Source organism: Anomaloglossus baeobatrachus, chromosome 1 (genome assembly GCF_048569485.1).
Source record: "Anomaloglossus baeobatrachus isolate aAnoBae1 chromosome 1, aAnoBae1.hap1, whole genome shotgun sequence".
In the NCBI taxonomy this organism is placed as follows: domain Eukaryota; kingdom Metazoa; phylum Chordata; class Amphibia; order Anura; family Aromobatidae; genus Anomaloglossus; species Anomaloglossus baeobatrachus.
Window position 1 is genome coordinate 207,340,834 of NC_134353.1, and position 26,485 is coordinate 207,367,318.

Sequence of the window (26,485 nt, forward strand, 5' to 3'; positions counted from 1 at the left end):
TTTCCTTATTATTGCACCAACAGTTGTCTCCGACTCACCCAGCATCTTACTTTTGGTTTTGTAGGCCATTCCAGCCTTGTGCAGGTCTATGATCTTTTCTGGCATTCTTAGAAAGCTCTTTGGTCTTGCCAATGTTGTAGAGGTTCAAGTCTGACTGATTGAGTCTGTGGACAGGAGTCTTTAATACAGGGGACAATTTAAGACAGCTATCTTTAATGCAGGTAAAGAGTTCATTAGGAGCGGCTAACTGGTTTGTAGGAACCAGAACTCTTAATGGTTGGTAGGAGATCAAATACATATTTCTCTTTGCAAAATGTAAATAACATATTTATCATTTTATACAATGTGATTTCCTGGATTTTATTTTTAATATTCAATTTCTCACTTAAAATTAACCTACCCTTACTGTACTGAGTACTGAGAGTGTTAATAGGGCGTGACAGAGCTGGTGTTATGAGCAGTTAAACAGATGGGTGGGACCGGCTGCTCACATATCCCCACCCTGGGGACTGGTATGGTAAGTATAAGGAAGTCCAAGTGTATCATTAGGTGTCTGTGTGTGGAGGTAGCAAGAACTCCTGTGTGAAGTCTCCATGCTAGGACTTGTATACTGGACTATCGCTGAAGTGCTATTGTTTGGATTGTGTATACTGTTTTTCTCCTGCACTGAAAGGCCGTTTATTTTAAGTGTTGGCGGCATACTTTATGGCGCTTCAATAAAGCAGCCTGGACGTGTTATTTAAATTGCCTCCCGTGCCTACCTCAAATGCAACCAAGCTAGTCGAGATCCCTACAGTATGTATTTTTTTTGCTACTTACTGTTTATGGACATGTTTGTTTCCTGTTATTAGATGTTTTGCTTTCATATGTGAACAGAAACTATTATGTTTAATTCTATGAATAGGAAAAGTACTAAGCTGTGAAAAGTAAAAATTGTTAAAATCCAAACAGTTAATGCAAATTCATATAGTAGAGCACCCACCATTGAAAACACCTGCTTAGTATTCATAAAGGTTGTATGGTACATTGCGGCCTATATTTAGGCAGCACTTATTTCACATCTTCTGTGTTCCATTTTACTTTTAAGAGAAGCCTGCCTCTATGGTAGACTCTTACCTCTCCTGTTAGTTTCCAGACCTTTCTTCTCCGTTTTCTTTTCATTTACTGCCTAATATTTCTATTACTTACAAATGTTGAGAAAGAGATGATGGAGTCAGCTACATCCTGGGATCTTAGTAAAGGATGACAAAGGCCAACTGCACGAAAGAGAGGATTAGGTGACGATTTGAGTTTTAGGATCTAACCTTCAGATCTTTGAACTTTATTGTATATATTCCTATTTTCCAGTCCATACACTAGCGTATTCTTTTTATATTTGTGTACAGTATTTTGCACTGAAAATCTACAATATGCACTATAATGAGAGAGGGGAGCCAGCACGATCTGAAAATGGCATGCATCATCTAAAAAGTGCAAATTCACAGATTTATTCCAACTGTACTGTAATATAAATGAGATTTTTAGCAAATAATTGATCAATTCTTTGAGCCACCCCTGCCAACGTCACGGCAAATCTCAATAGGGGGGTCCTACTCTATATTCTGTATTTCATGTGCCATGCGGCCTCCTAGATAAAGTTAAAAGCAGAACCATAATGGAGCACACATACCTGTAACCTGTATATATAACCGCTTCTATGTTGCAAAAGAGGCAATTGTGGATAGAGGCCAGCCCAGGTCCCAGCATGTGGAGCAAGCTCTACACATACCAGGACTATATCAGAACTGACCCTCCCAGTATATTCAGATCGTGCTGGCTCCTTTTTCTCTGTTATGACTGTAGTTATGCTACAATTTCTGGTGACTGACCATCACCATACCATGCACGCCTGATTTTGGTTTGCAATGTATTCCTCCTGTTGGTAGCTGTTCAGATTCAGTTGCCTCACCCTTTCCACAGGCAATGCTAATTAAGCACCATTCTTGGATCTGGTCCGCCTTTATCAATGGTTGCTGTCTGGCACTGGGAGGGTCAGTTCTGATATAGTCCTGGTATGTGTAGAGCTTGCTCCACATGCTGGGACCTGGGCTGGTCTCTATCCACAATTGCCTTTTTTGCAACATGGAAGCGGCTATATACAGGTTACAGGTATGTGTGCTCCATTATGGTTCTGCTTTTAACTTTATCTAGGAGGCCGCATGGCACATGAAATACAGAATATAGAGTAGGACCCCCTATTGAGATTTGCCGAGACGTTGGCAGGGGTGGCTCAAAGAATTGATCAATTATTTGCTAAAAATCTCATTTTTTTTATTATAGTACAGTTGGAATAAATCTGTGAATTTTCACTTTTTATATGATGCATGCCATTTTCAGATCATGCTGGCTCCTTTTTCTCTAATATGCACTATAATGTATGATAAAAAAGTAAAAAAAAATGTGTTTCTATGGAATAAACTGTGTTAATCTGCATTATTACGAGTTGCTGGTGTATATTTTAGAACGCCCAAAATAGGAGACCTTTAGTTTTGAGTTTAGTATTAAGCAACCTAATGCAAGAAAACATTGAGGACTGTAAAACACACAAATTAATGAAAATTTGATCCAGCACTTTGATAAAAATCAGTCGTTTTCTTTTCAAGCACACGAAACCCCAACGATCAGCAGAACGGGACTCTTTTATTCTTATTAAGGCCACTTTACACACAGATAAATCTGCGGCAGATCTGTCGTTGCAGTGCAATTGTGGACAATCAGTGCCAGGATTGTGGCTGTGTACAAATGGAACAATATGTCCATGATTTCACTGCAACCACAGATCTGCCAAAGATTTATCTCAGCGTGTAAAATGGCCTTAAGAATGGATGGAAGTGCCAATGTTTATCAATGGCCTCGAGGGCTTGCGTTCTGCTTCATTCCAACAGTGATACAAGTGCCTCTTTCTGCCAATCAGTTGGAGTCCCAATGGTCAGGCCCCCCCCCCATCTACCTATGTCTACTTTTTCCGATGAATGCCAATGTTTTAAGAAAAGTTTTAGATTAGGCTGCTTTCACACATCTGGTTTTTGCTGAGCGGCACAATACGGTGCTTTGCAGAAAAAACGCAACCCTTTTTTTTTTGCCGCCGGTTGCGCTTTTTCCTGAATAGACTTGCATTAGTGGCCTTGCGTTGCGTCTGGTTTTTGCCGGAGGCGGCATATTTAGCCCATGCGGCGTCCGGACCGCACGTTTTTTGTGCGGCGAAAAAAACGCATCGCGCCGGATCCGGCGCAATACGGCGCGATTTACAATGCAAGCCTATGGACGCCGGATGCGGCGTCCTGCAGCAAAAAACGCATCCGGCCGTTGGATGCGTTTTTTTGAACTGCGCATGCTTAGTATCAAGTTGCATCCGTCAAAAAACGGACGGGCAGCATAGAAAAACTTATGCAATGGATCCGTTTTTTTCGTGTAATCCGTTGCATAGGTTTTTGAGCTGGATTGTGCCTGATGCAAAAAAACTGATGTGTGAGAGCAGCCTGAGGCTGTGTGCGCACGTTGCGTACTGTCCTTGCAGAAATTTATGGAGCGATTTGAACAGCACACGTGCGCTTCAAATCGCTGCAGAAACAGTCCGTAATGAAAAAAAAAAGCCGATTTCATGCGCTCTGACTGCAGCCCCTCCCATAGACAGAGCGGGACCTGCAGGCAGAGCGCACGAAAGAAGTGACATGTCACTTCTTAGAACGCGTGCTTCGGGCAGCAGCCGAAGCGCTGCGCTCTAATACGCCACGTGCGCACGACTCCTGCATAATCTTCATAGATTATGCAGGGGACGCAAGACGCATGCAGTTACGCTGCGGTGCAGATCGCAGCGTAACTGCATGCAATTACGCAACGTGCGCACATAGCCTTATTGTGCAACTATAGCATGCACCATAATCTGCATTTTTTTTTTTAATTGAATACTGAAACAGATGGAATGACACATTTCAAAAACTGTATAACACAAACCAGTGAGTACAGACTACATATAAACTAGGTGCTATATGATCACTTTGAAAAAATTCATACTCCAGAAAGAAAAAAAGTCAAGAACTATAAAAACAATGGCATTGCACATTAGTGGGTATCATGAAAAATACAATCTGAGAGCAAGTGTTTTCTACTTTCAAGAGTGGTGCCAAACTATTTGAATATTTCTGAAGAAAAAAAAAAAAAAGACAGTACTCCCCTTACCAGGGTTTAGCACCGCCTCTCCACCGCTACTTCAGTTTCTGTGTATTGGCTGTAGTAGGGACATCCCAACTACAGTGCATATCAATGCTGTAGCCAATTACTGAGCTCAGTGGGTCTGCTGATGTAGACTGTACAAGATGCTAAGGTCAGTGATGGCTGCAGAAGCAATGTGCTATGTCATCATGACTAGAGATGAGCTGACCCATGGAAGTTCAGTTTGGTTTGGAACCCAGACTTGACCTGAATCCCAATGGAAAGTCACTAATGGGGCAGTTTGAGTCTCCGTCCACATGCAGCTAGCCCTAAACAGATCACTTCCGGTGGCGGCTGGAAGGGATTTTTCCATTTTTTTATTCATTCATTCATTTATTTATTTATTTAGTTTTTTGGTGCACACTACATCCAATCACGCTGTCGTAACTCCCAGTGCGAGACGTTCAAACACTAATGAGCACCCAGCGTTGCTGAGCACAGTGATGCTCACGCAAGTGGTTGCATACATAAAGCACCTGAACTATGTGTTTTTTGTTTTTGGTTAAAGTGAACCTGTTTGGTGCAATATGCACCCAGAACCACGAGCAGTCCTGGGTGCATATTGCTAATCCCTGCATCTAGTAACATAGATAAAGAGATCTTTAGAAAAAGTATTTCTAAAAATCTTTTATCATATACTAATGAGGCCAGCGACTAGTCGCAAGGGCGTTACTTCCTCTGGCTAGTCGGCCCCCTTAGCATGTAAGAACGCCCCTGTGGGCATGGCATGGCTTTTTTTTTTTTTCCATTACGGACTGTTTCTGTCAGAGGATGGTCACATGCATCTCTCTGCTATCATCGCGTTCGAGTCCTGGATTTCGGCTCAGTGCGCATGATCCCGGACTTTTGGCCATGCGCACTACATGGGTTTGTAGCCAGGACTTGGACACGGCTTCACAGTGCGCATGACCAAAAGTCCGGGATCATGTGCAGGACTCAGATGCGATGGCAGCAGTGAGGTGAGCACGACCATTCGGGGATAGTTGGCCCATAGGGACGCGCTAGCATGCCATGTGGGCCGACTAGCCAAGGGAAGTAACGCCCTTGCGACTAGTCCCTGGCCTCATTAGCATAGCATATATTGGATCTTTAGAAATACTTTTTCTAAAGATCCCTTTATGTGTGCTACTATAAGTAAGGATTAGCAATATGGACCCAGAACTGCTCGTGGTTCTGGGTGCATATTGCATTTGACAGGTTCCCTTTAAGTCTGTGTTCGGTACGAACACCGAACCTCTGGTTTGCTCCTCTCTAATCGTTATATAATTTCTAGAGCTACTAAACAGAGACTGGATCACCGTTAGATGGCCCGAGCCCAAAGTGGGTAAATAACATTATCTTGATTTTTATTTTTACAAGTATCCAATAGTTTGGGGTGCATATTCTGGTTGTGCAACTTCTGTACAAGGCTCAAATACAGCATACCACTTTGTTGAGTATAAAATTGAATAATCCTCTTTGTGCGGATAAATGTGGGCACTCTGAATTACCTGTCCAGCCATTGATACCTCCTTTGCCCAACTGAGCTAAACTGTTTGAACTTTCATACTTCATCCATTAGACCTGTAAAAAGTATAACCTTCTCATTCTAATATTGATCCTACAGATGTGTTTAATATTGAGCACTTCGCATTTCTGGACATGTGCTACTTGCAAGGCAGTGCGTGCGGTGTACCTCTGCCCTTTATTACTGCAATTGTGATATACTTTCCATTTTAAACCCTGGATAAATGGATAGTAAGTCTTCTTTGAACACAGGAGAGTGTGCTGCTCCTGGAAATTGGCAGAAATCTGTGAAGCATTTCTTATTATCTGTAGCAATGGAGCTTTACTTAATTGGGAGATATAAATGTTGCAGCAGAATGAATGACACAAAGAAAACGCTTCAGTGACCTTTTAAAGCATCTAGAGCCACATTAAAAATTATGTCTGGCCAGTAATAACATTTGTTAAACAGGTGAGCTCAAGCCAGATAGACCTTAATTTACAGACATGACCTCCTTTCATTCTGAAGAGTGAGCAGCTTCTAATTGATTTCATTTCAAAACTGAAGACATAACAGAAGGAAAATTGAGCCTTACTAACCAGAAGAGCAGCGCGATTCTTCTGTAGACTTTTTAAGCTACCTGAGTTATTAACATCTGAACCATATTATAGAAACGCTCACGTAGGACAAGTGCTAATGGTAGACACTACAGTGTTCATTTCCATATGTGGCAATTAAACTAACTCAAAGGATTAACTTCCAATCAAAGGCCAGAAATATTTGGACAGTACCATCATTTTTATAATTTGTCTTTTGCACACCCATACAGGGAATTTGAGATAAAGGCATCAAGGTGTCATTAGTTTATACTTTCCACTTTAATTCAGGGGCTGGAGCTGATTTAAAGTGTCGAGTTTGCATTTAGTAGCTTTTCTGTTACGCAGCTGTCTACCTGAGAACCCAGCTCTGCTCCCTTCCCTTTGCGCTGCGTCGGGTTTCACAAGGTGCAACCTGTACTTTATCTCCTTTTACTTCCTAGCTTGGACCTGCAACTAACCCTTCATCCACCCTTTGAGACCCTTCACATTTTTATTTTTCCACCAATATCGTTAAGTGAAAGCTTTTTTTTTTTTTTTCTTCATTTTATGGGAAGCTGACAGTTTTATTAATACTAAAGGCGAGAGCCAAGGTGATGGCCTGAGGCGTTTTGATTTTTTTTTTAATTGGTTTTATATTTTGATAGATCGGGCATTTCTGAACTCAGCGATACCAAATATATGGGGGATTTTTTGTTTCTTGTTTTATTGTCAATGGGATAAAAGGGAGTGATTTGAACTTTTAAGTTTTTATTTAAATTTTTCATATTTTTAACTTTTTTTTTAACTATTTTTTTTTAATGATTTTACTATTCCCCTAAGGAGACTTCATGCCTGCACTATCTGATCACCTTTGGTGTTCAGAGTGATGCTTCAGCAGAAATGCTGTTCTCCTGTGAGTGCCGGTGCCCTGTCGACATTCACAGGAAGTGAGTCATGAGAGGGACAGGGGTCATCACCTGAACCTGCACTGTCATGACAACCCATTGGCACTCCATGATCACGTCACGGGGTCGCCAATCGCTGCGGGGAACAGCGCAATCTCTGCCACAACGAGTTAGACTGCGCAGCCATGTTTGACAGTGCGATCTACGGGGTTAACAGGCACGGGAGGATTGAAGACACAACCGCTTCTGTTAGCTACATGAATTCACATAGATAATTCACACTAAATAAGCATTGTGTGCATTTATCATTAAGGCCAGATTCATTAGTTATTGCTCAACTCAAACTTGAGCCAACGTTTTGCTCTTTTTCAAACCAATTTAACCCAGAATTTTATCTAAATTGATGAAGCTGGGCCTTAATGTTTTGTTCAATGTGGTGTCAATGCAAGTGAATGAGGCCATGATTTTGGCTGAATCCAAAAAGGGAGACCTAGTAGAAGAAACTCTAAGAATGGTTAAATCAAGAATATAAATCTAGAGGTGCAAACTGCTAGTAACACAAGAACAGAAGAGAAGCAAAGTACTCACATTCCAAAACATTCCACATTATTTATGAAGCATAGTGGAGGCAGTGTGGTCATGGGCATGTATTACTGCCAGTGCAACCTGTTCACTGTCATTCATCGATGACATAACTGCACAGACAGAATTGACTAGTGGAGCTTAATGGTGTTATCTGGAAAAGCAAGTTCTCACCTATCCAAGGAATAACTTTTTAGATAGTGGGGTTTGACCACTGAAACCCACACCGATCAGTAGAATAGGACACTTTTATTCTCTTTGGAATGGAGAGGCAGTGTACATGCTCAATCACCATCCTATGTATTCCGTATCGGGATGCTGTGCACTGTGCTTTTTTCTTTTTTAGATTCCCTCAGAAGGAAGGGAGCGGCTGTCAGGTATCCGACCTGTTGTGCAATTTTGTCATGGGTATAAAAATAAAAAAATTGTATTATTAGCTATGTGCAGATCCCAGCAGTGAGGACACCCACCGATCAGAAAGTTATCACCTCTCTAGTGGTTAGATGATAACTTTGCACTCGTCATACCCTTTTAAAAGGGAATCTGTCAGTAAGATCAAGACACTCCCTTATCCCTCCAAATGGCATATATGGGCATGCAGATCTAAGAAATGTAAATCCATGGACACCTTTATATCTTCTACCTGTTGCTGCATTTCCAATTCATTAACATTTTAATCAATATACAAATGAGGCATTAAGTACCCTGGGTGGGACCAAACTCTTAACTAGCCTTTTCCTCCCCCCGATGTTTCCTGCCCCAGCACCAGCCTCTTTAGCTTGAATAATAGCTCACTATGTGACAGGTGCCAGACAAGGAAATTTAACGCTAAGCTATCGATCAAGCTAAAGAGGCCGGTGCTAGTTGGGGGGAGGTCAGGGCTCTGAAGTGCATATGAGTAAAAACACTAATTTCTTGGGAATGCAGCAACAGATATAAAATATAAAGGTGAGTGTGGATCTAATTTCAAATAATATGTATAGTGTGGGGGGAAAGATCTTACTGACAGATTTCATTTAAGTGCTCGAATAACCTAATTTGTGATGAGTTGTATCTGACATTTTTTTTTCTTTGTAAAATACCATATGACTACTTGTTAATATCTGCAAAATTCTAAATAAAAATTGTTTTAAAACGAAGTCATGTCGGTTGCATTGGAAACCATTGTCATTAATTGTCTGTTGTAGTTCATCTTATTATAGTTATAACAAAGTAATTGTAGTAGATTGTGTTCAGTCACAAAGCAAAATGGACTAAATTTTCATTTGTGATTGTATTCTTTTTCTCCTTTCTAGAGGGCCAGTTGAGAGTTGATGCAAACATTTCTGTTCATCATCCTGGTGAACCTTTTGGTGTGAGGACAGAAGTTAAGAACATTAACAGCGCACGCTTTCTAGCAAAAGCAATCGGTATTGTACCTATTTTTCATTTTCTAGATACTTCAGTATTATTCTTCAAAGTTATGCACAGTTTATTTCCAGTGTTCAAAACCTGATTGTTACACTGCGTAATTAATACACTAGTGTGCCGTTATTGGTCATGCAATTATTTTCTGATGTCGCGGAAGAACTGTTTCATCATATGACTCTTTTGGGGTTATTTGTGTAAACTGCAAGTAAAATTCATTAAACTTCTGAACTGTTTTCATATTTGTTACACTATGAATTTTGAACATTGCTTTATTTATTTTTCTTAGATTACGAAATTAAAAGACAAACACAAATACTGGATGATGGTGGTACGATTCTCAATGAGACAAGAGCCTTTGACTATAAACTTGGGTAATGTCAAGTATACGCAAAAAAATATTTTTACCCATAACAAAAACCGATTGACAAAGTCTATAAGTGCTCATTTAATGGAAACCTGTCACCAGGTTTTTGCTACCCCATCTGATACGGCGGCAGCTATAGGAATAGAAGTGGTGTTTAGGTATAGAAAAGTATAAATGCGCTACACAGTGAAACCACCTATAGCGCCACCTGGTGGAAAACAATGGAGTTAGCATTTTTATCTCGAAAACGGAACGAGATAGAGAAAAAAAGTGAATTAAAAAATTGTAGGGCAACATCAATTCAATATGAATCGACACCTTCCATACAGAAATGCTATGATAAGAACGTGTAAAACTCACAAGGCTGTGAACGTGAAGCGATACCTCATGGAGACCTACCTACAAGTCATTGGGTATGGTGGCTGCGTGGAGTGGCCTCCACGCTCACCTGACCTAACCCCATTGGACTTATTTCTGTGAGATCACATCAAACAGCAGGTGTTTGCGACCCCTCCACCAACATTGCAGGACCTACGACGACGTATCACAGATGCTTGTGCAAACGTGTCACATACCATATTGCACAACGTGCAGCAAGATACAGTATGCTGTCCAGAGTCCAGATGTGCATTGCAGCTGATGGTGGCCACTTTGAGCATCAAAGTTAAATGAGCGCCATATGCGTGACCAGCATTCAATGTTTTGGGGGGGTCATGGGTTTCATATCATAGCATTACTGTATGCAAGATGTCGATTAGTATTGAATTGATGATGCCCTACAATTTTTTAATTCACTTTTTTTTCTCTATCTCGTTCCTTTTTTGCGCTAAAAATGCTAACTCCATTATTTTCAACCAGGTGGCGCTATAGGTGGTTTCATTGCACAGCGGATGGCTACTTTACTATACCTAGACACCACTTCTATGCCTCTAGCTGCCTCCGTTCTCAAGTTAATGGTGGTGGACAGGATATGGGTGGACACACTGTATATACTGTATATAGGGTATATGATATAGGGGTAGAGACATAATTCCGTCAAAGCGTGACTTAGGCTATGTGCACACGCTGCGTTTTTTTGACGCTGCGCTTTTGTGCGTTTTTGGCCGCTAAAAACGCACCCGCTGCAAAAAAACGCGGCAAAAACCGCATGCGTTTTTACCGCGATTTGGTGCGTTTTTGGCTGCATTTTGCTGCGTTTTTGATCTCTGCGTTTTTCCAATGCATTACATGGGGGAAAAACGCAGGAAAAAATTGACATGTCCATTTTTTTTTTAAGCTCAAAAACACAGCTTAAAAAAAAGTTTTGTGCGGACAGCAAAAATGAAAACTCATGGACTTTGCTGGGGAAGCAAAGTCATGCAGTTTTGAAGCCAAAAACTCCCCCAAAAAACGCACTGTGTGAACTTACCCTTACTGGGCTGCTTGTTGTCATTTTGATAAAATTGTTTATCTACTGCAAATTTAACAGTTATTTGACTGTTGAGCTCTGTATAATCCCACAGTTGATTTCTGCTTATTTAGAGTGTACATAGAAAGCTGCCAATCATTGGTGGGGGTGGGTTTATACAAAACTCTTGAATATGGAGGACTACATGACATCAGGTTTACTAGTTCTCTAGTGATGATCATCTGCTGATAACACAGTAATTTTACCAAAACAAGCAGCCCAGTAAGTGACACATTGTTGGAATTGTGGCCACTTTCTCTACATTATGCTCCTTTTAGATTAGGTGGAAACCCCTTGTGACAGATTTCTAATTAAGCCCTTGAACAAATGCTAATGTGCTGTTTATTCGTGCACAACGATCATTAGTTTCATCGCTCTCTCCCCATACAGCTTGCATATTGTCAGCAGCACAGTCCCCATTTACACAAGGAGATGTGCTCCTGAAATCAAGGATTTCATGTCCTCTATGAACGATCCAAGCAGCCAATGAACAAGTGTTTTTAAATTAATCAGATGTATGTTTAAATAGTAACTAAACTTGGGGGGAAAAATTCCAGTTATTTCAAGCATTGAGAGTTGTCACTTGCAATGTACTTCATTAAGCAATTAGTCTTTATTTTTGTAGGAAAAAAATGCATCAAAGTGCTTTTACTCGGAGTAATTGCCTGCCTTCTCTTGTACTGACTCATTATCTGTACTCCGTTTGCATGTGGTTGAAGTGCTGTTTCTGGCTATATAGATGACACCTTAGGAGCATACCCGTTCCCGAGCTCGAGACTGGCGTCACATTATCTTCATAACTTTTGGGGCATGTGTGTAGCAGGGGGAGGAAATGATGCTCATCCCACCATGCAGGAGCTAGAAAACAAACCGCGAAGTGCTATCGCCAAAGAGAAATAACTGACTGCCGTACTGACCTAGTGAGAGTGCACTCCTAAGGGGCAACCCCATCCACAGCCTGAATCCACACTCCAAGTACATACAAATTGAGCACAATACAAGAGAAAGCAGGTATCACCAAGTGTCATAAATTTCAATGCTTTCAATACATTTATAAGATAAAAAGTTATAAGTTTGTAACTTTTTATATATTTGGATAATGGGGAACAAGTGATCTTATGAATGCTATATCAGCTGATTATCAACCTATGTAAAAGTACAGTGGAACCTTGGTTAACGAGAACAATCCGTTCTGGGAGTGTGCTTGTAAACCAAGTTACTCGTATAGCAAAGCAAGATTTCCCATAGGAAATCATTGGAATGCAGACAATTTGTTCCACAACTTGTTCAATGTCCCATCCTGGTCCCCAATTGTGCCATTCCACACATGCACAAACACACACGCACGCACACACATTATGCTCACCTTACCTTCTGTTCCCTCGCCGGCCTCCTGGATCTTACAGTTCGCCAGTTCAGGATGTCTATCGGGTAACCATCACGACCGATGCCGGAACTTCCGCTGCCAGAGCGCTAACGTCAAAGGCAGGAGCCTCTTGCCTCTGATTGGTCAGCGTGCTGCCTTTGAGAAGCGGCTGACAGCGGAATTTCCTCCATTGTAGCGATGGTTACCCGATACACATCCTATACCGGCAAACTACAAGAACTGGGAGGCCGGCGATGGAATGGCAGGTAAGGTGAGCATAATATGTGTGTGCGTGTTTGTGCAGACGGAACCGGAAGTGTGTGCGGTATTTGCTCGTACGGCAAAGCTTGCTCGTAAACTGAGTTGCAAATTTACAGCAAGCTTTGCTTGTTAAGCAAAATACTCTCTAACTAGGTTACTCGTTAACCGAGGTTCCACTGTACTGTTAAGTTGTGTACACATGTTGCATTGTTATCTTTTTTTCTTATGCGTTTTTAAGTTCAGATTTGTCACAACACCTGAAGGAAATCCTGTTGACAGCAGTGAGTGAGGATCCTGAAGTGTAGTGCACATGCTGCTTGTTTGTGACTTGCAGATTTGGTGCAGAAAATCTGCAGTATCTCAATTCTATCAGCATTTTTTGCAGTGTTTTTTCACCCATTGACTTCAATGAAATCAGTTAAAAGCCCTATGAAAACGCACATATAAAAATGATTGTGGATTTGCTGCATATTTGCTGTTTTTGTAGCGTTTTTGCTTGCTTTTTTTGCATGTGTTTTTAGACAACAGTGAATGCTATAGAGATAGATAATAAAAACTTCTTTGGTCTCCGTGTCAGTATGAGTTTCAAATGGCCCCTGGGGGTCACAGGCATGCATTTATATGGTAAATATCCTTCCGCATTGTTTACAGAAGTGTTTATTAAAATAAACTATTTTTCTGTGTGTTTTTGATTCTTTACTTACTGGGTCAGTAATGGGAGTGTCTGATAGACACCTCTCAATTACTAAAACCAGAGCTTGATGCCAGCTGACACTACACAGCTGACATCAACCCCCAAAACTATTACCCCGATGGCCAATGCACCAGGGCAATCAGGAAAAGCCGAGGTGAAGTGCCAGTATTGGTGCATCTAATGAGATGTCCAACTTCTGGGGCGATATTTTTAGGCGGGGAAGGGCCCAATAACCATGGGCCTTTCTAGCTTGATAATATGAGCTCACTACTGTCTGCTTTACCTTTTTTGGTTATTAAAAATAGGGGATACCCCATGTAGTTTTTTCATTTATATATTTAATCATAAAAAGATGTCCAATAAGCTCCACATGTTCAATTTTATTATGTTAAAGGTTGTGCAATTGTATGTCTATTTCTATCTATTATCTTTTTCTATAGCATTCATTTATTCCCAAAAATGCTGTGTTTTTCCTGCGAAGAGAAGCAAAAATGTCTGCATCCAAATACACAACGTGTGCACATCCCCAAAAAAGTATCTTGTATTCATGCCTTTACCCACATCAACACATTGCTGTTCAGCCATAGGTAAAAGGCTTGGTTTTAGCAAAGGTGTGTTGTAGGCTTTTTTCACATTCCGTTTTATCTTTTTTTATGCAAGAATTACTATACCTATGAGGGACAAGGAAGGAAAGCAAGATTACAGGTCTGTATATTATCACTATTATTTATGTCCATAGCATTTATATATACAGCTAGAGCATGTACAGTGTTAACAAGCTTCTCCCTGCCTCGTCTTACATGTAAAACTGTAAGAGAAATGTAACAACCATTTCCCTTTCCTCATGCTGAGATTTTTATTTTGGAAATGCATATGAGGATTACACGAGATAAACAAAAAATATATCGACATCGTAAAATTGTAGGTCATTGCATAACATTAGCATTATCATGAGAAAAAAAGCTAAGCCTGGTTGTATACCCATATGTTTCCCTTTGTTTTTCATCTTCTTGTTTATAAAGGTTTATGCCGGAACCGAACCTGCCCCCTCTTGTACTTTATGATGCAAAGTCATTGCCATCTAACATGAATGCGGACCAGGTCATAAACATTGACCTGATTAGGGAGAGACTCCCAGAACTTCCCAGCGTCATCAGGGAGAGGCTTGTCGAGCAGTATGGAATTTTACTTGAACATAGTCATACCTTGGTGGTGAGTAGCCCTCCATATTTAATTACCATTTACTTGCAAATCATATTGTTTATACATAGTTATTATTAACAAAAAGAAAAAATTGTGAGCTAAATTGGGGGCAGAGAATGGTGTGACCATAGTTGTGAAATTCTTTTATATTCTGCAGCTACAACATTTGTCTTCATAATTTTGTCTCTTGAGGCATCTAACCTTTATTTGCACTGTATAGTGAACTATCAGAAAAATATTAACTTTTCTACCTTACAAAGTAGATCAGCTATGCATTTAGGGATAGTTTGAGACGTTTATAGCTGAATTGTGATTGCAGCTCTGGACTGGCTGTAAATCAGGATAATTGGAAATAAGGAAAACACAACATTAATTAACATACTCATCTGTGTGTATCAGTTGTGTTGTGCCCTTTTCTATATTTTACATGTATAGCATCACTGATGTCCAAGCACTCTACTGCAGAGTGGCCCTTCCAATATTGGGTAGTAAATCGCTGAGATTATTTTTCTTTGTGCAGAGTCACAGAGTTATATTATTAGTATAGCATCGCACCTCTACACCACTGACGTGAATGGGGCGGAGGTACAGTGCTTAGATATCTGTGAAGCGGTGCAGGGAAGAATTAACTAGAGTTGAGCGCGGTTCGCGGTTCGAGGTTCTCCAGTTTGCGGCTCGAGTGATTTTGGGGGCTGTTCTAGATAGAACTAGAACTCGAGCTTTTTGCTAAAGCTCGATAGTTCTAGATACGTTCGAGAACGGTTCTAGCAGCAAACAGACCAGCTAATTACTAGCTGGCTTTCCGCTGTAATAGTGTAAGTCACTCTGTGACTCACACTATTATGAAATTTCAGTGTATAGTGTGCGGGAACAGCACATTCAGATCACTGCTGTATGGATAATGGCCATCGCCATTTTTTTTTTTTTTTCCTTGTCTTCCTTCCCTAAGCGCGCGCGTGTAGTGGGGCGGGCCAGCATGTCAGCCAATCCCAGACACACACACAGCTAAGTGGACTTTTAGCCAGAGAAGCAACGGTATGTGTGATAGGATGTCCATTTCACATATCCCTGCATTATAAAAACGAGTATCTGCCCGTCCGGACGCCATTATCTCTTCTGCGTCCTTGGTGTCAGTCACCGCTGGCGCAGCGCCTATCTCCGATACTGCTGTGTACGCTCTATACATAGCGCTGTACAGAATAGGGATAGCACTTTCTATCAGTCCATTTAAGGGCTAATACCGGCAGGGTCAGAACCATAGGTGACAGGTCCGTGAAAACAGAGTTTAACAGCTACACAAGATGACAGCGTCTGTGTAGCTAAGGTCAGGGATTTCCTCGCTGCATTTCCCCATTAGGAGGGATAGAAAGGCAGGCTTCCTTTCCTCTACCCAGAAACCCACAACCCTGCCACTGTACCCTCCTGCCCTTTGCACACTCAAACTCATTGTTACTAAGCCATTATACTAGCAAACACTGAGTGAACTTAGTGGCATCCTAAACGTGGCTGTTGGACTTCTGTATTGTCCCACTAGTGCAAAGATATTTTCAGCACGTCTACCTGCATTGCACACTCAAACTCATTGTTACTAAGCCATTATACTAGCAAACACTGAGTGAACTTAGTGGCATCCTAAACGTGGCTGTTGGACTTCTGTATTGTCCCACTAGTGCAAAGATATTTGCAGCACGTCTGCCTGCATTGCACACTCAAACTCATTGTTACTAAGCCATTATACTAGCAAACACTGAGTGAACTTAGTGGCATCCTAAACGTGGCTGTTGGACTTCTGTATTGTCCCACTAGTGCAAAGATATTTGCAGCATGTCTGCCTGCATTGCACACTCAAACTCATTGTTACTAAGACATTATAATACCAAAAATTGAGTAAACTTAGTGGCACACAAGAAGTGGCTGTTGTACTCCGTTAGTGCCCCACTGGTGCAAATCTATGTGCAGCACCTCTGCATGACACCCTCCTGCTCTGTTTTTAATAAGCTATAATGATAGCAAAAAATGCTGCCATTTAGTGGCATACAAGAACTGGCTGTTGGACTTCCATTAGTGTCCCACTGGTGCAAATCTATTTGCAGCACCTCTGCATGACACCCTCTTGCACATTTTGCTACGCTAATTTTATAGCAAACTCAGGGAATTCCTTGCTGAATTTGATCATTCGGAGGGATAGAAAGTGAGGCTTCCTTTATCTTTTCCTTCTGTTCATAGACAGCATCTCCAAGTCCACACCCGAAGAGCAATTTCTCCTCCACGTCTAAGTGTGGAGAGGCAGCTAGTGCGCATGCGTGTGCCGATTTACCCCAGCCGCAGCCTAACTACAGTGTTTCACCTAGTGAGTATGCTCAGCCTGACTGTGCCATTCCTGAGGCTAAGTCTTCATTTCGGGATACAGCGCATGCTCCCACACTTAGTGCGAAAAGCCTCTTTGCACAGGTACTTGCACTCCGTGCCGGGTCTAAGTCCTGTGTTGTGCCTAGACACCATGCTAAAGCTGATAGTCTTTTTTCGGAGACTGTATTTCATGCTACTGAGCATGCTCAGGCACTTACTGCATCAGAGACTAGGTCCGGTAATGAACTCTTTGGCACTGCCCCTGATGTGGGGGCCCATATAGACCACAGGGCATCAGGTGTCCTGACGATGTGGCCAGGCCACTCCCAAATGGCTTGCAGAGGCCCGACCCTATGACTTGTCACCTCATTATTAATGGTCAGCCGATGACTGGTGAGGTGTTTGTGTCGTGGCAGCCATGAGGTCATTATTGAAGTTGCGGTTCCAAATAGGACGCTAGTTATGCCACTCATGACGTGTCACTCTGCTTTTGTCTTCAGGAGGTGCATTGTGGTCCACCCTGGTTTGGGGCGGACCCGGGTTATAAAACGGGCTGGAGCCAACAAGGAGGTGCGCAGTCTTCTATTATGCTCCGAAAGAGCACACCTCCATGTGTTGAACCCATTGCGGCTTTAGGCCAGAGGTAGGCAGGGATAGGGCGTCGATGCAGGCCGCCACCACAGTTGGTAACGCAGAACGGTTAAGACCAGCTCCTGTACTACAAGTCCTGCTTGTACAGCCCAGTGGCATTAACAGGCCTGCTGCTGCTGATGCGCCTGCTGTCCACAGGTGTGGCCCCAATGCACACGGTCAGCGTACTCAATGGCCCCTGTGATGTTAACAGGGAGTTCCTAGGCTGGGTGGGCGTGTGGACCCTGTGACGCTAACAGGGCTCCCAGTCTCCAGATCTCAGTGGCATCTAACTCGGTTCAGGCAACTATTAGTTTCATAGCCACACAGATCTGTATCCTCCACCTAACCTTCCAGTTGCCAACCTCTCCTTTTCCATCTGGGAGCACGGTGGACATTGACTGCTGATGGGGATATATACCTTTCTCTTTCTTTTCCTATTAATTTTCGTTATATAGCGGTAACATAGTATATACCACCTTATCCAAATCTGCCAGTCCCACCGTAACAGATGGTGTTTCTTCATCAAATGTTACTTTTGCTTAACCACCAAACCCACGGACAAAAACTTTTTTCCCCTTTCCAACACAACTGTTCCCCTTTCCACCAGCATCTGTCCTTTTTCAACTCATTTGGTATATGACCAAAAGTGCAACTCTGCAGGGACACCGTACTCAATGCCATCTCAGCACAGCAGCCAGCCTTCGGTCCCTCAGATGTGGACAAGTAAAAGACCATTTCCTCCTATCCATGACAAAGCGTTGAGATTCACTCTGTGCAGCACTGGTGTTTACTGGAAAAGCAGATCTAAGAATCCGTACCACCTTCTGCAGATACTCCTGTATACGTGCGTCCCTTTCTATGGCAGGAATTATTTCGCCAAATTTTGTCTTGTACCAGGGATCTAACAGTGTGGCAACCCAGTAGTTAGCATTACTTCGAATTCGTACAATCCGAGGGTCATGTTGTAGGTAGTGCAGCAAGAAGGCGCTCATGTGTTTTGTGCATCCAGGAGGACCAAGTCCTTGGTGTGTTGGTGGCAGAGAGGTGATAATCGTGCCTCCTTCCTCTGCCCTCTCCCCCCAACCTCGCACAACCGAAATGTGAGCAAGCTCTCACTCATCTGCTGAGTCTTCCATGCCCATCGCCAGTTCGTCCTCCATTTCTTCATGGGCTCCTGCACCTTCCTCAACAATTTTTGCTGATACTATGCGCCCTTGTTAATCCCTCTCTCCCACCATGACTGCCGCCTAGGTGCCGCTCACCGTCTGGACCTTGTAGATCTTATTATCCCTTCTGCATATGACTCCTCCTGTACTTCTCCCCTTCCTCTTGGACCAACACCTGACTCCGAATAATGCTTACAGTGTGCTCCATCTTGTAGATGACCAGAATTGTCACGCTGAGAATGGCATTGCCAGTGCTAAACATCTTCGTCGACATTTGTAAACTGTGTAGAAGGGTGCATAGGTCCTTGATCTGACACCACTCCAGCAGCGTGATGTGCACCACCTCTGGATCAAGTTAGCCCAGGGTATACATCAGACCGTATTTCAGCAGGGCTCTGCGGTGCTGCCACAGACGCTGCAACATGTGCAGATTCCAATTCCTGCGTGTTGGAACATCGCATTTCCGGCGTTTAACCGCCAGACCCTAAGACTTCAGGAGCGATGAAAGTTGTTGAGCTGCTGGGTGCGAAGGATGAAAGTGAGCACATAGCAGCGTGCCCGCTGCACAAGGCCATGTAGGCCGGGATGGTATTTTAAAAAATGCTGGAGAATCAGATTCAACACGTGAGCCATAAAAGGCACTTGTGTCATTTTGCCCTGCCGAAGGGCCGCAGACAGGTTTGCATCATTGCCGCACACGGCTGTTAAGTCACCAACGTAGTCCACTCAATCAATTTGTACTCCGGTCGCCAGGTGACAACGTGTTCCTTTCGTGCATAGTGCTGATGATGGGAAAAGAGTCGATGCCAGCGGCGCAGGTGGACGCAGGTTAGGGTCAGCCACTGGGTTGCATTACCTTGACAGATACAGAACCACAGGCTGAATGTAGGTGGTGGGTATCTCACAGATGAAGTACCATCATTCAGCTACAACCAATGGGAAGACACCACACCCTTTTTTAGGCCCCTCCTGTCTGCAGACCACTGCCAGACAAAGCTATGAACCTCTTGTTACTGTTACCCCCAGTTCAGTTTTATGATTTTGTGTGCTTGTTACCTCACTACTTTTCCTGCTTGCTGTTTATGTACCTCGTTGGCCGATCCGCATTTCACCTCTGCTTGTTTTCTGATTAAGTCCTGGCCATCCCATTCTGTTCCTCTTCCTCAATTAATGTTTTTGACCCTGCATGACTACTATTCTCTGGAACTGCAGCCTTCCACAGGTATTGATCAACTTGGGTCCTATGTAATTCCAAATCACTGTATAGGGGTTAAAGGGTTTCAGGGTTCTGGGTGTCCAGCTTGGTGAGTGGCTTGCCTCTAGCCTATCCTTTACAGCCCATCTGAGTGTGTCGATCCAGGCAGGCGTTACACCGTGCCCTCTGCAGAAGGCCATGTAGGCCGGGATAGTGTTTTAAAAATTGCTGGACAACCAGGTTCAACACGTGAGCCATACAAGGCACGTGTGTCACATTGCCCTGAAGAAGGGTCGCAGACTGGTTTGCATCATTGTCGCACCCGACCTTCCCTGGCTGCTGGTTGAGTGGAGACAACCATTGATGAAACTCGGTCTCACTCTCCAGAGCTTACCGCCCACAACTCCTCAGCGGTGTGACTCACATTTCCCAGACATTTCTAAGTAAAGAGTCGACCGCATCATGCTGTTGAGCTGTGCTGCCAGCATAGTAAGGAGGTGTGTGGGATTCCTTGGGCGCAGTTACAAGGAAGGGTGGCCTGACCACACAGGGTTTGGGCCGAGGTGGAGGACCCACACGAGGTTGAGGAGGCAGAAGCAGTGGAGGAACTTGTACATACAGAGGAAGGATTGACACACAAGTCGTGGGGATGGCAAGACTTGTACAGCAAACCCTTCTCCATCTCTCACCATAGTTACCCAGTGCCCAGTCAGCAACATGTAACTCCCCTGTCCATGCTTACTGGTCCAAGTATCTGTGGTGATATGCACCCTGTCACACACAGAGTTTCTCAAGGAATCGGTGAGGTTGTGTGCGACCTGCTGTGGTAGCGTGGGCACGCCTTTTTTGGAGAAGGAGTGACGACTGGCCATCGGCTCTTAGGGCACTGCAATGGGCAAAAGGTCTCGAAAATCCTCGGTCTCAAAAGGGTGTAAAGGCAGCCTTTCTGTTGCCAACAAGTTGCAGATGATGAAACTCAACCTCTTAGGCATGTCATGCCCTTCGAAAATCATGTAAAACACAGCGAGGGGACTCCAACCACAGTCTCCCTCGTTTCCACTAATTGTGCCACACACACCCCACTTGACTGGCATCAGTTGACCCCCCTTTTGAAAAAGAAAAAGATGCTTTGCATGAAGCACTCTCAAAAATACGCGTGCCTTTCACCACCCCTGGATGACCCAGGGGAAGAAAAGTCCTCTGAGAGCCATGACTTGTTCATCTTGGTTCTTTTACAAACACTACGAGGGGACTCCAACCACAGTCTCCCTTGTTGCCACTAATTGGGCCACACACACTCCACTTGACTGGCATCAGTTGACCCCCCTTTTGAAAAAGATGCTTTGCATGAAGCACTCTCAAAAATACGCGTGCCTTTCACCTCCCCTGGATGACCCAGGGGAAGAAAAGTCCTCTGAGAGCCATGACTTGTTCATCTTGGTTCTTTTACAAACACAGCGAGGGGACTCCAACCACAGTCTCCCTCGTTTCCACTAATTGGGCCACACACACCCCACTTGACTGGCATCAGTTGACCCCCCTTTTGAAAAAGAAAAAGATGCTTGGCATGAAGCACTCTCAAAAATACGCGTGCCTTTCACCTCCCCTGGATGACCCAGGGGAAGAAAACTCCTCTGAGAGCCATGACTTGTTCATCTTGGTTCTTTTACAAACACAGCGAGGGGACTCCAACCACAGTCTCCCTCGTTGCCACTAATTGGGCCACACACACCCCACTTGACTGGCATCAGTTGACCCCCCTTTTGAAAAAGAAAAAGATGCTTTGCATGAAGCACTCTCAAAAATACGCGTGCCTTTCACCTCCCCTGGATGAGCCAGGGGAAGAAAAGTCCTCTGAGAGCCATGTCCACATTGTCAGTGGACAGACACTTGTGCTTATCTGCCAGCAGACCCCCAGCAGCACTGAAGACAGGTTCCGAGAGAACGCTGGCTGCAGGACACGACAAGATCCCCAAGGCGTACGTGGCAAGCTCAGGCAATTTATCCAGATTGGAAGCCTAAAATGAGCAGGGCTCAAGTTGCACAGTAATGGCATCGACGTTTCCTTGCATATACTCATATATCTGTGTCTCCTCCTCTTTTTCCTTGTCACTTTCCCATGTGTTTGTGTTGTGTTGTGAGTTGTTTGTCACCTTTTGGACACCTTTGAGGGTGTTTTCTAGGTGTTTTTCTGTGTTTGTGATTGCCTGCCATTGTTTCCTATGCGGTTCGAGTTCGGTTCGTCGAACGTTCGACGAACTGAACTCGAACGAGACCTCCGTTCGACGAACCGAACTCGAGCCGAACCACGACCGGTTCGCTCATCTCTAGAATTAACATGCAGCCACCACTTGGTCGTTTGGATTGCGGTGGATTGCGCTGAACGCAAGTGTGAAAGCAGCCTTAAGGTCCAGTCACACTAAGCAACTTACCAGCGATCCCAACAACGATAGGGATCGCTGGTAAGTTGCTAGGAGGTTGCTGGTGAGCTGTCACACTGCGACGCTCCAGCGATCCCACCAGCAACCTGACCTGGCAGGGATCGCTGGAGCGTGGCTACACGAGTTGCTGGTGAGCTCACCAGCAACCAGTGACCAGCCCCCAGTCTCCTAGTTACAGCACACATCAGGTTAATTAACCCGATGTGTGCTGCAGCTAAATGTGCACAGAGCAGGGAGCAGCGCACACTGAGCGCTGGCTCCTTGCTCTCCTAGTTACAGCACACATCGGGTTAATTGCCTGATGTGTGCTGCAGCTAAATGTGCACAGAGCAGGGAGCAGCGCACACTGCTTAGTGCTGGCTCCTTGCTCTCCTAGTTACAGCACACATCGGGTTAATTACCTGATGTGTGCTGCAGCTACATGTGCACAGAGCAGGAGTCGGCAGCACAGGCAGTGAGAGCGGAGGAGGCTGGTATCAAAGGTAAATATCGGGTAACCAAGGACAGGGCTTCTTGGTTACCCGATGTTTACATTAGTTACCAGCCTCCGCAGAAGCTGGCTCCCTGCTCACTGCACATTAGTTGTTGCTGTCTCGCTGTCACACACAGCGATCTGTGCTTCACAGCAGGACAGCAACAACTAAAAAATGGCCCAGGACATTCAGCAACAACCAACGACCTCACAGCAGGGGCCAGGTTGTTGCTGGATGTCACACACAGCAACATCGCTAGCAACGTCACAAAAGTTGTTCGTTACCAGCGATGTTGCTAGCGATGTTGCTTAGTGTGACGGGGCCTTTATGTACATGCGCAGATAAGTAAATGAAAATGGACCATACACTTGAGATTGCTATCTCTGAACACTGATTCTGCAGACAGCTGCTTCTCGCGACTCCTCCATAAACATCTTATCAATGACCAGAGGGGATAAAGCCAGTTGAATTGGCAGCAAAAGGAGTGTGCAGTGAAAGTCAAACTGCCCAATCCACCTCTTCTCCATCATCTGTCTGCAGAGATTTGGGAGGCCTTCTACTCATCAACTGGTCGGTGTGTCCCATCAGCTTTTATCTGATGTGTATGAAGAGGCGAGGAAGCAACTCACAGAGAGGCAATATTAGTAGGGATGGGCGAACACCCCGATGTTTGGTGTTCTGGAGACTCGCCCGAATGTTTTGTAAAGTTCACGTTCGGTTGTGATATAACACGAACTTGCGTCTGAACACCGAACTTGGACTTTACAGTTATGGGATGGGGCGGGGGGGGCTGTAAAATAAAGAATATAGTTAATAATAAACATTGTCATTATACTTACAGATCCTGCGATGCGTCCCGCAGACTCTGTCTCCCGCCGCTGCTTCTTCCGATCATCACTGTGCTCTCCCGGTAACCAGCACTGATGATAGGACCTTGCATGATGTCATAGCAGGTGACCAGTCACGTGTGTATTATCTCATTGGCTACAGACTGGTCACATGGCTATGACATCATGCTAGGTCCTTTCAGTGCATCTCGCCAGTATGCGGTGTTCGTCCGAGCATCTCCGTACTATGTATACTCGGCGAGTGCCGTGTATCGGCGAGATGCTCAGGCACATGCTTGACTCCCCGTTCCTGCATTTTAGCGCTCTTACAGAGTCAGCCCACATGCAGGGACTGGCTGCCACAGCCGGTGACTAGTGGTTCCGGGAATCAGGTGATCGGAGATCATCGTTGCTATAGTAACCTGCCTGTCAGGTTAGTATTACAATGGTGGCAGCGGTGACGTCACCGCTTACCAACCCGCACCTTCTGCTCACTCACTGAGTGATTAGACTGCACGGGGAGCAGAAGTGTTCTTCCTTCCATGATGTAGCAGTTCTGCATAGGTTGATGGAGAAAGAAGACAGAAGACCAGGATTGTGGAGGGGTGAGAGGGAGTAATAAACATGGAGTCTCTAAGTGTGTCTGTGTATTTATTTCTAAGAAAGTATTTTTTCTCTGTATAGTGTCTTTTTTTTTTTAACCCTTTATTGGAGATTCTTAATGGCCGGGTCAAACTTGCCTGACATTAAGGGGCACTTTGCATACTACGACATCGCAGGTGCGATGTCGGTGGGATCAAATTGAAAGTGACGCACATCCGGCGTCGCAGGCGATATCGTAGTGTGTAAAGCCTTTTTGATACGATTAACGAGTGCAAAATCGTCGTAATCGTATCATCGGTGTAGCGTCGGTCATTTCCATAATTTGGAAATGACCGATGTTACGATGTTGTTCCTCGTTCCTGCGGCAGCACACATCGCTGTGTGTGAAGCCGCAGGAGCGAGGAACATCTCCTACCTGCGTCCTGCGGCTCTTGCCAGCTATGCGTAAGGAAGAAGGTGGGCAGGATGTTTACGTCCCGCTCATCTCCGCCCCTCCGCTTCTATTGGCTGCCTGCCGTGTGACATCGCTATGACGCCGCACGACTCGCCCCCATAATAAGGAGGCGGTTCGCCGGCCAGAGCGACGTCGCAGGGCAGGTGAGTGCATGTGAAGCTGGCGTAGCGATAATGCTCGCTACGGCAGCTATCACCATGATATCGCAGCTGCGACGGGGGCAGGGACTATCTCGCTCAGCATCGCAAGCATCGGCTTACGATGTCGTAGTGTGCAAAGTACCCCTAAGAATCTCTGGCTTAATACTAGCTAGAAAAACAAAGCTAGTATTAACCCCTTATTACCCAGCATGCCACCCATTCATGAAATTCATGAAATAATTAAAAAAAGGGCTTCCCTATATTTTTAGTTCCCAGTTGGGTACAAATAGGCAGCTGGGGGCAGCCCGTACGTGTCTGCTGTACCTGGCTAGCATACAAAAATATGTCGAAGCATACATCGTGGTTTTTTTTTGTTTTTGGCAAAAAAAAATGCTTCCCTGGATTTTCCATTGCCAGTGAAGGTAACACCAAGCAGTGCGGGTTAGCAGCCAGTAGCTGCTTGGATTAGCCTTAGGTAGCAATACAAAAAATGTAGCTGGAGCCCACGCATTTTTTTTTTAAATTATTTATTTAGGCTTCCCTGTATTTTGATTGCATGACATTACAGTACTTTAAAAAATAAATAAATCATAAAAAAAATGACGTAGCGCTCCGCGATATTTTTGATTCTCAGCGCAGATAAAGCAGACGGCTACTGGCTGCCACCCCCATCTGCCTGGTGTTACCTTGGCTGGCAATCAAAATACAGGGAATCCCATTAATTTTTTTTATTTAAAATAATTTAAAAAAAATGCGTGGGCTTCCGCCGTATTTTCATCGCCAGTCAGGTAAGGCCAGGCAGCAGGGGCTGGGATTCTCTTCAGCCTGCAGCCATCCCTGGAAATGGCGCATTATTTCTTAGCGCCATTTCCAGGTGCTCGTCCAGCGGCAGTGATGGCGGTTGCTCGTTGGGTAATAAAGGGGTTAATACCATCTTTGTATTCTCAGATGGTACTAAGCCCGAAATTCATGATGTCACGCCAAAATAGACATGGCCACCATGAATTTCTAGGAAACAGTTAAAAAACACAACACAGAATTTTTTTTTATTAGAAATAAAACAAAAAACATTTAGAGACTCCACCTTTGTTATAAAAAAAATCCTTAATCCGATATAATCCACAGGGACAGCCATGTCAGCTTCATCACTGTGCACAGACACAGTCTTTACACAGTGAGAAGCAAAGCGCAATGTCAACTCTGCTTCATCTTGTGCACAGACACAGTCTTTGCACAGTGAGAAGCACAGAGAGCCATGTTAGCCTGCTGCATCGTTCTGGACAGAGCGATGCAGCAGGCTGACAGTGAGGGTATGACTCGTGCAGTCTTGCATTACATCACCCCACTCTCCCGACAGCAGAGCCTCAGCTGTGGAAATACATGCAGCTGACCCACTGCCGTCGGGAGATTGTGCACCGTGATGCAATGACACTCGCATCATGGTGCGCCAGGACCTGTGATGACGTTATACTCACGTGACCAGTCTGTAGCCAATGAGGTAATACAACATTCACACGTGAATGATACATGGGTATGACGTTACGGTCACGGCAGGTACTTTTAGCCAGAACTGCTTATCGGGGGGAACAGCAATGATCGGACGGACGCGTTAGCAGAAGCGCTGGAAGGCAGACTCTGCAGGACGCGTCGCGGGACC

At 44.2% G+C, this 26,485-nt stretch overlaps 1 protein-coding gene across 2 annotated transcripts in view; it reads left to right on the forward strand.

Moving 5' to 3' along the window:
* Positions 1-26,485, forward strand: part of GATB (glutamyl-tRNA amidotransferase subunit B) — a 197,206-nt gene that overhangs the window by 120,797 nt on the left and 49,924 nt on the right. For both annotated transcript variants that reach the window (XM_075347880.1, XM_075347884.1), the window contains exons 6-9: positions 9,098-9,211; positions 9,499-9,583; positions 14,005-14,049; positions 14,367-14,556. In XM_075347880.1, the coding sequence (XP_075203995.1) occupies positions 9,098-9,211; positions 9,499-9,583; positions 14,005-14,049; positions 14,367-14,556 (434 nt within the window). The remainder of the gene's footprint in view (positions 1-9,097; positions 9,212-9,498; positions 9,584-14,004; positions 14,050-14,366; positions 14,557-26,485) is intronic.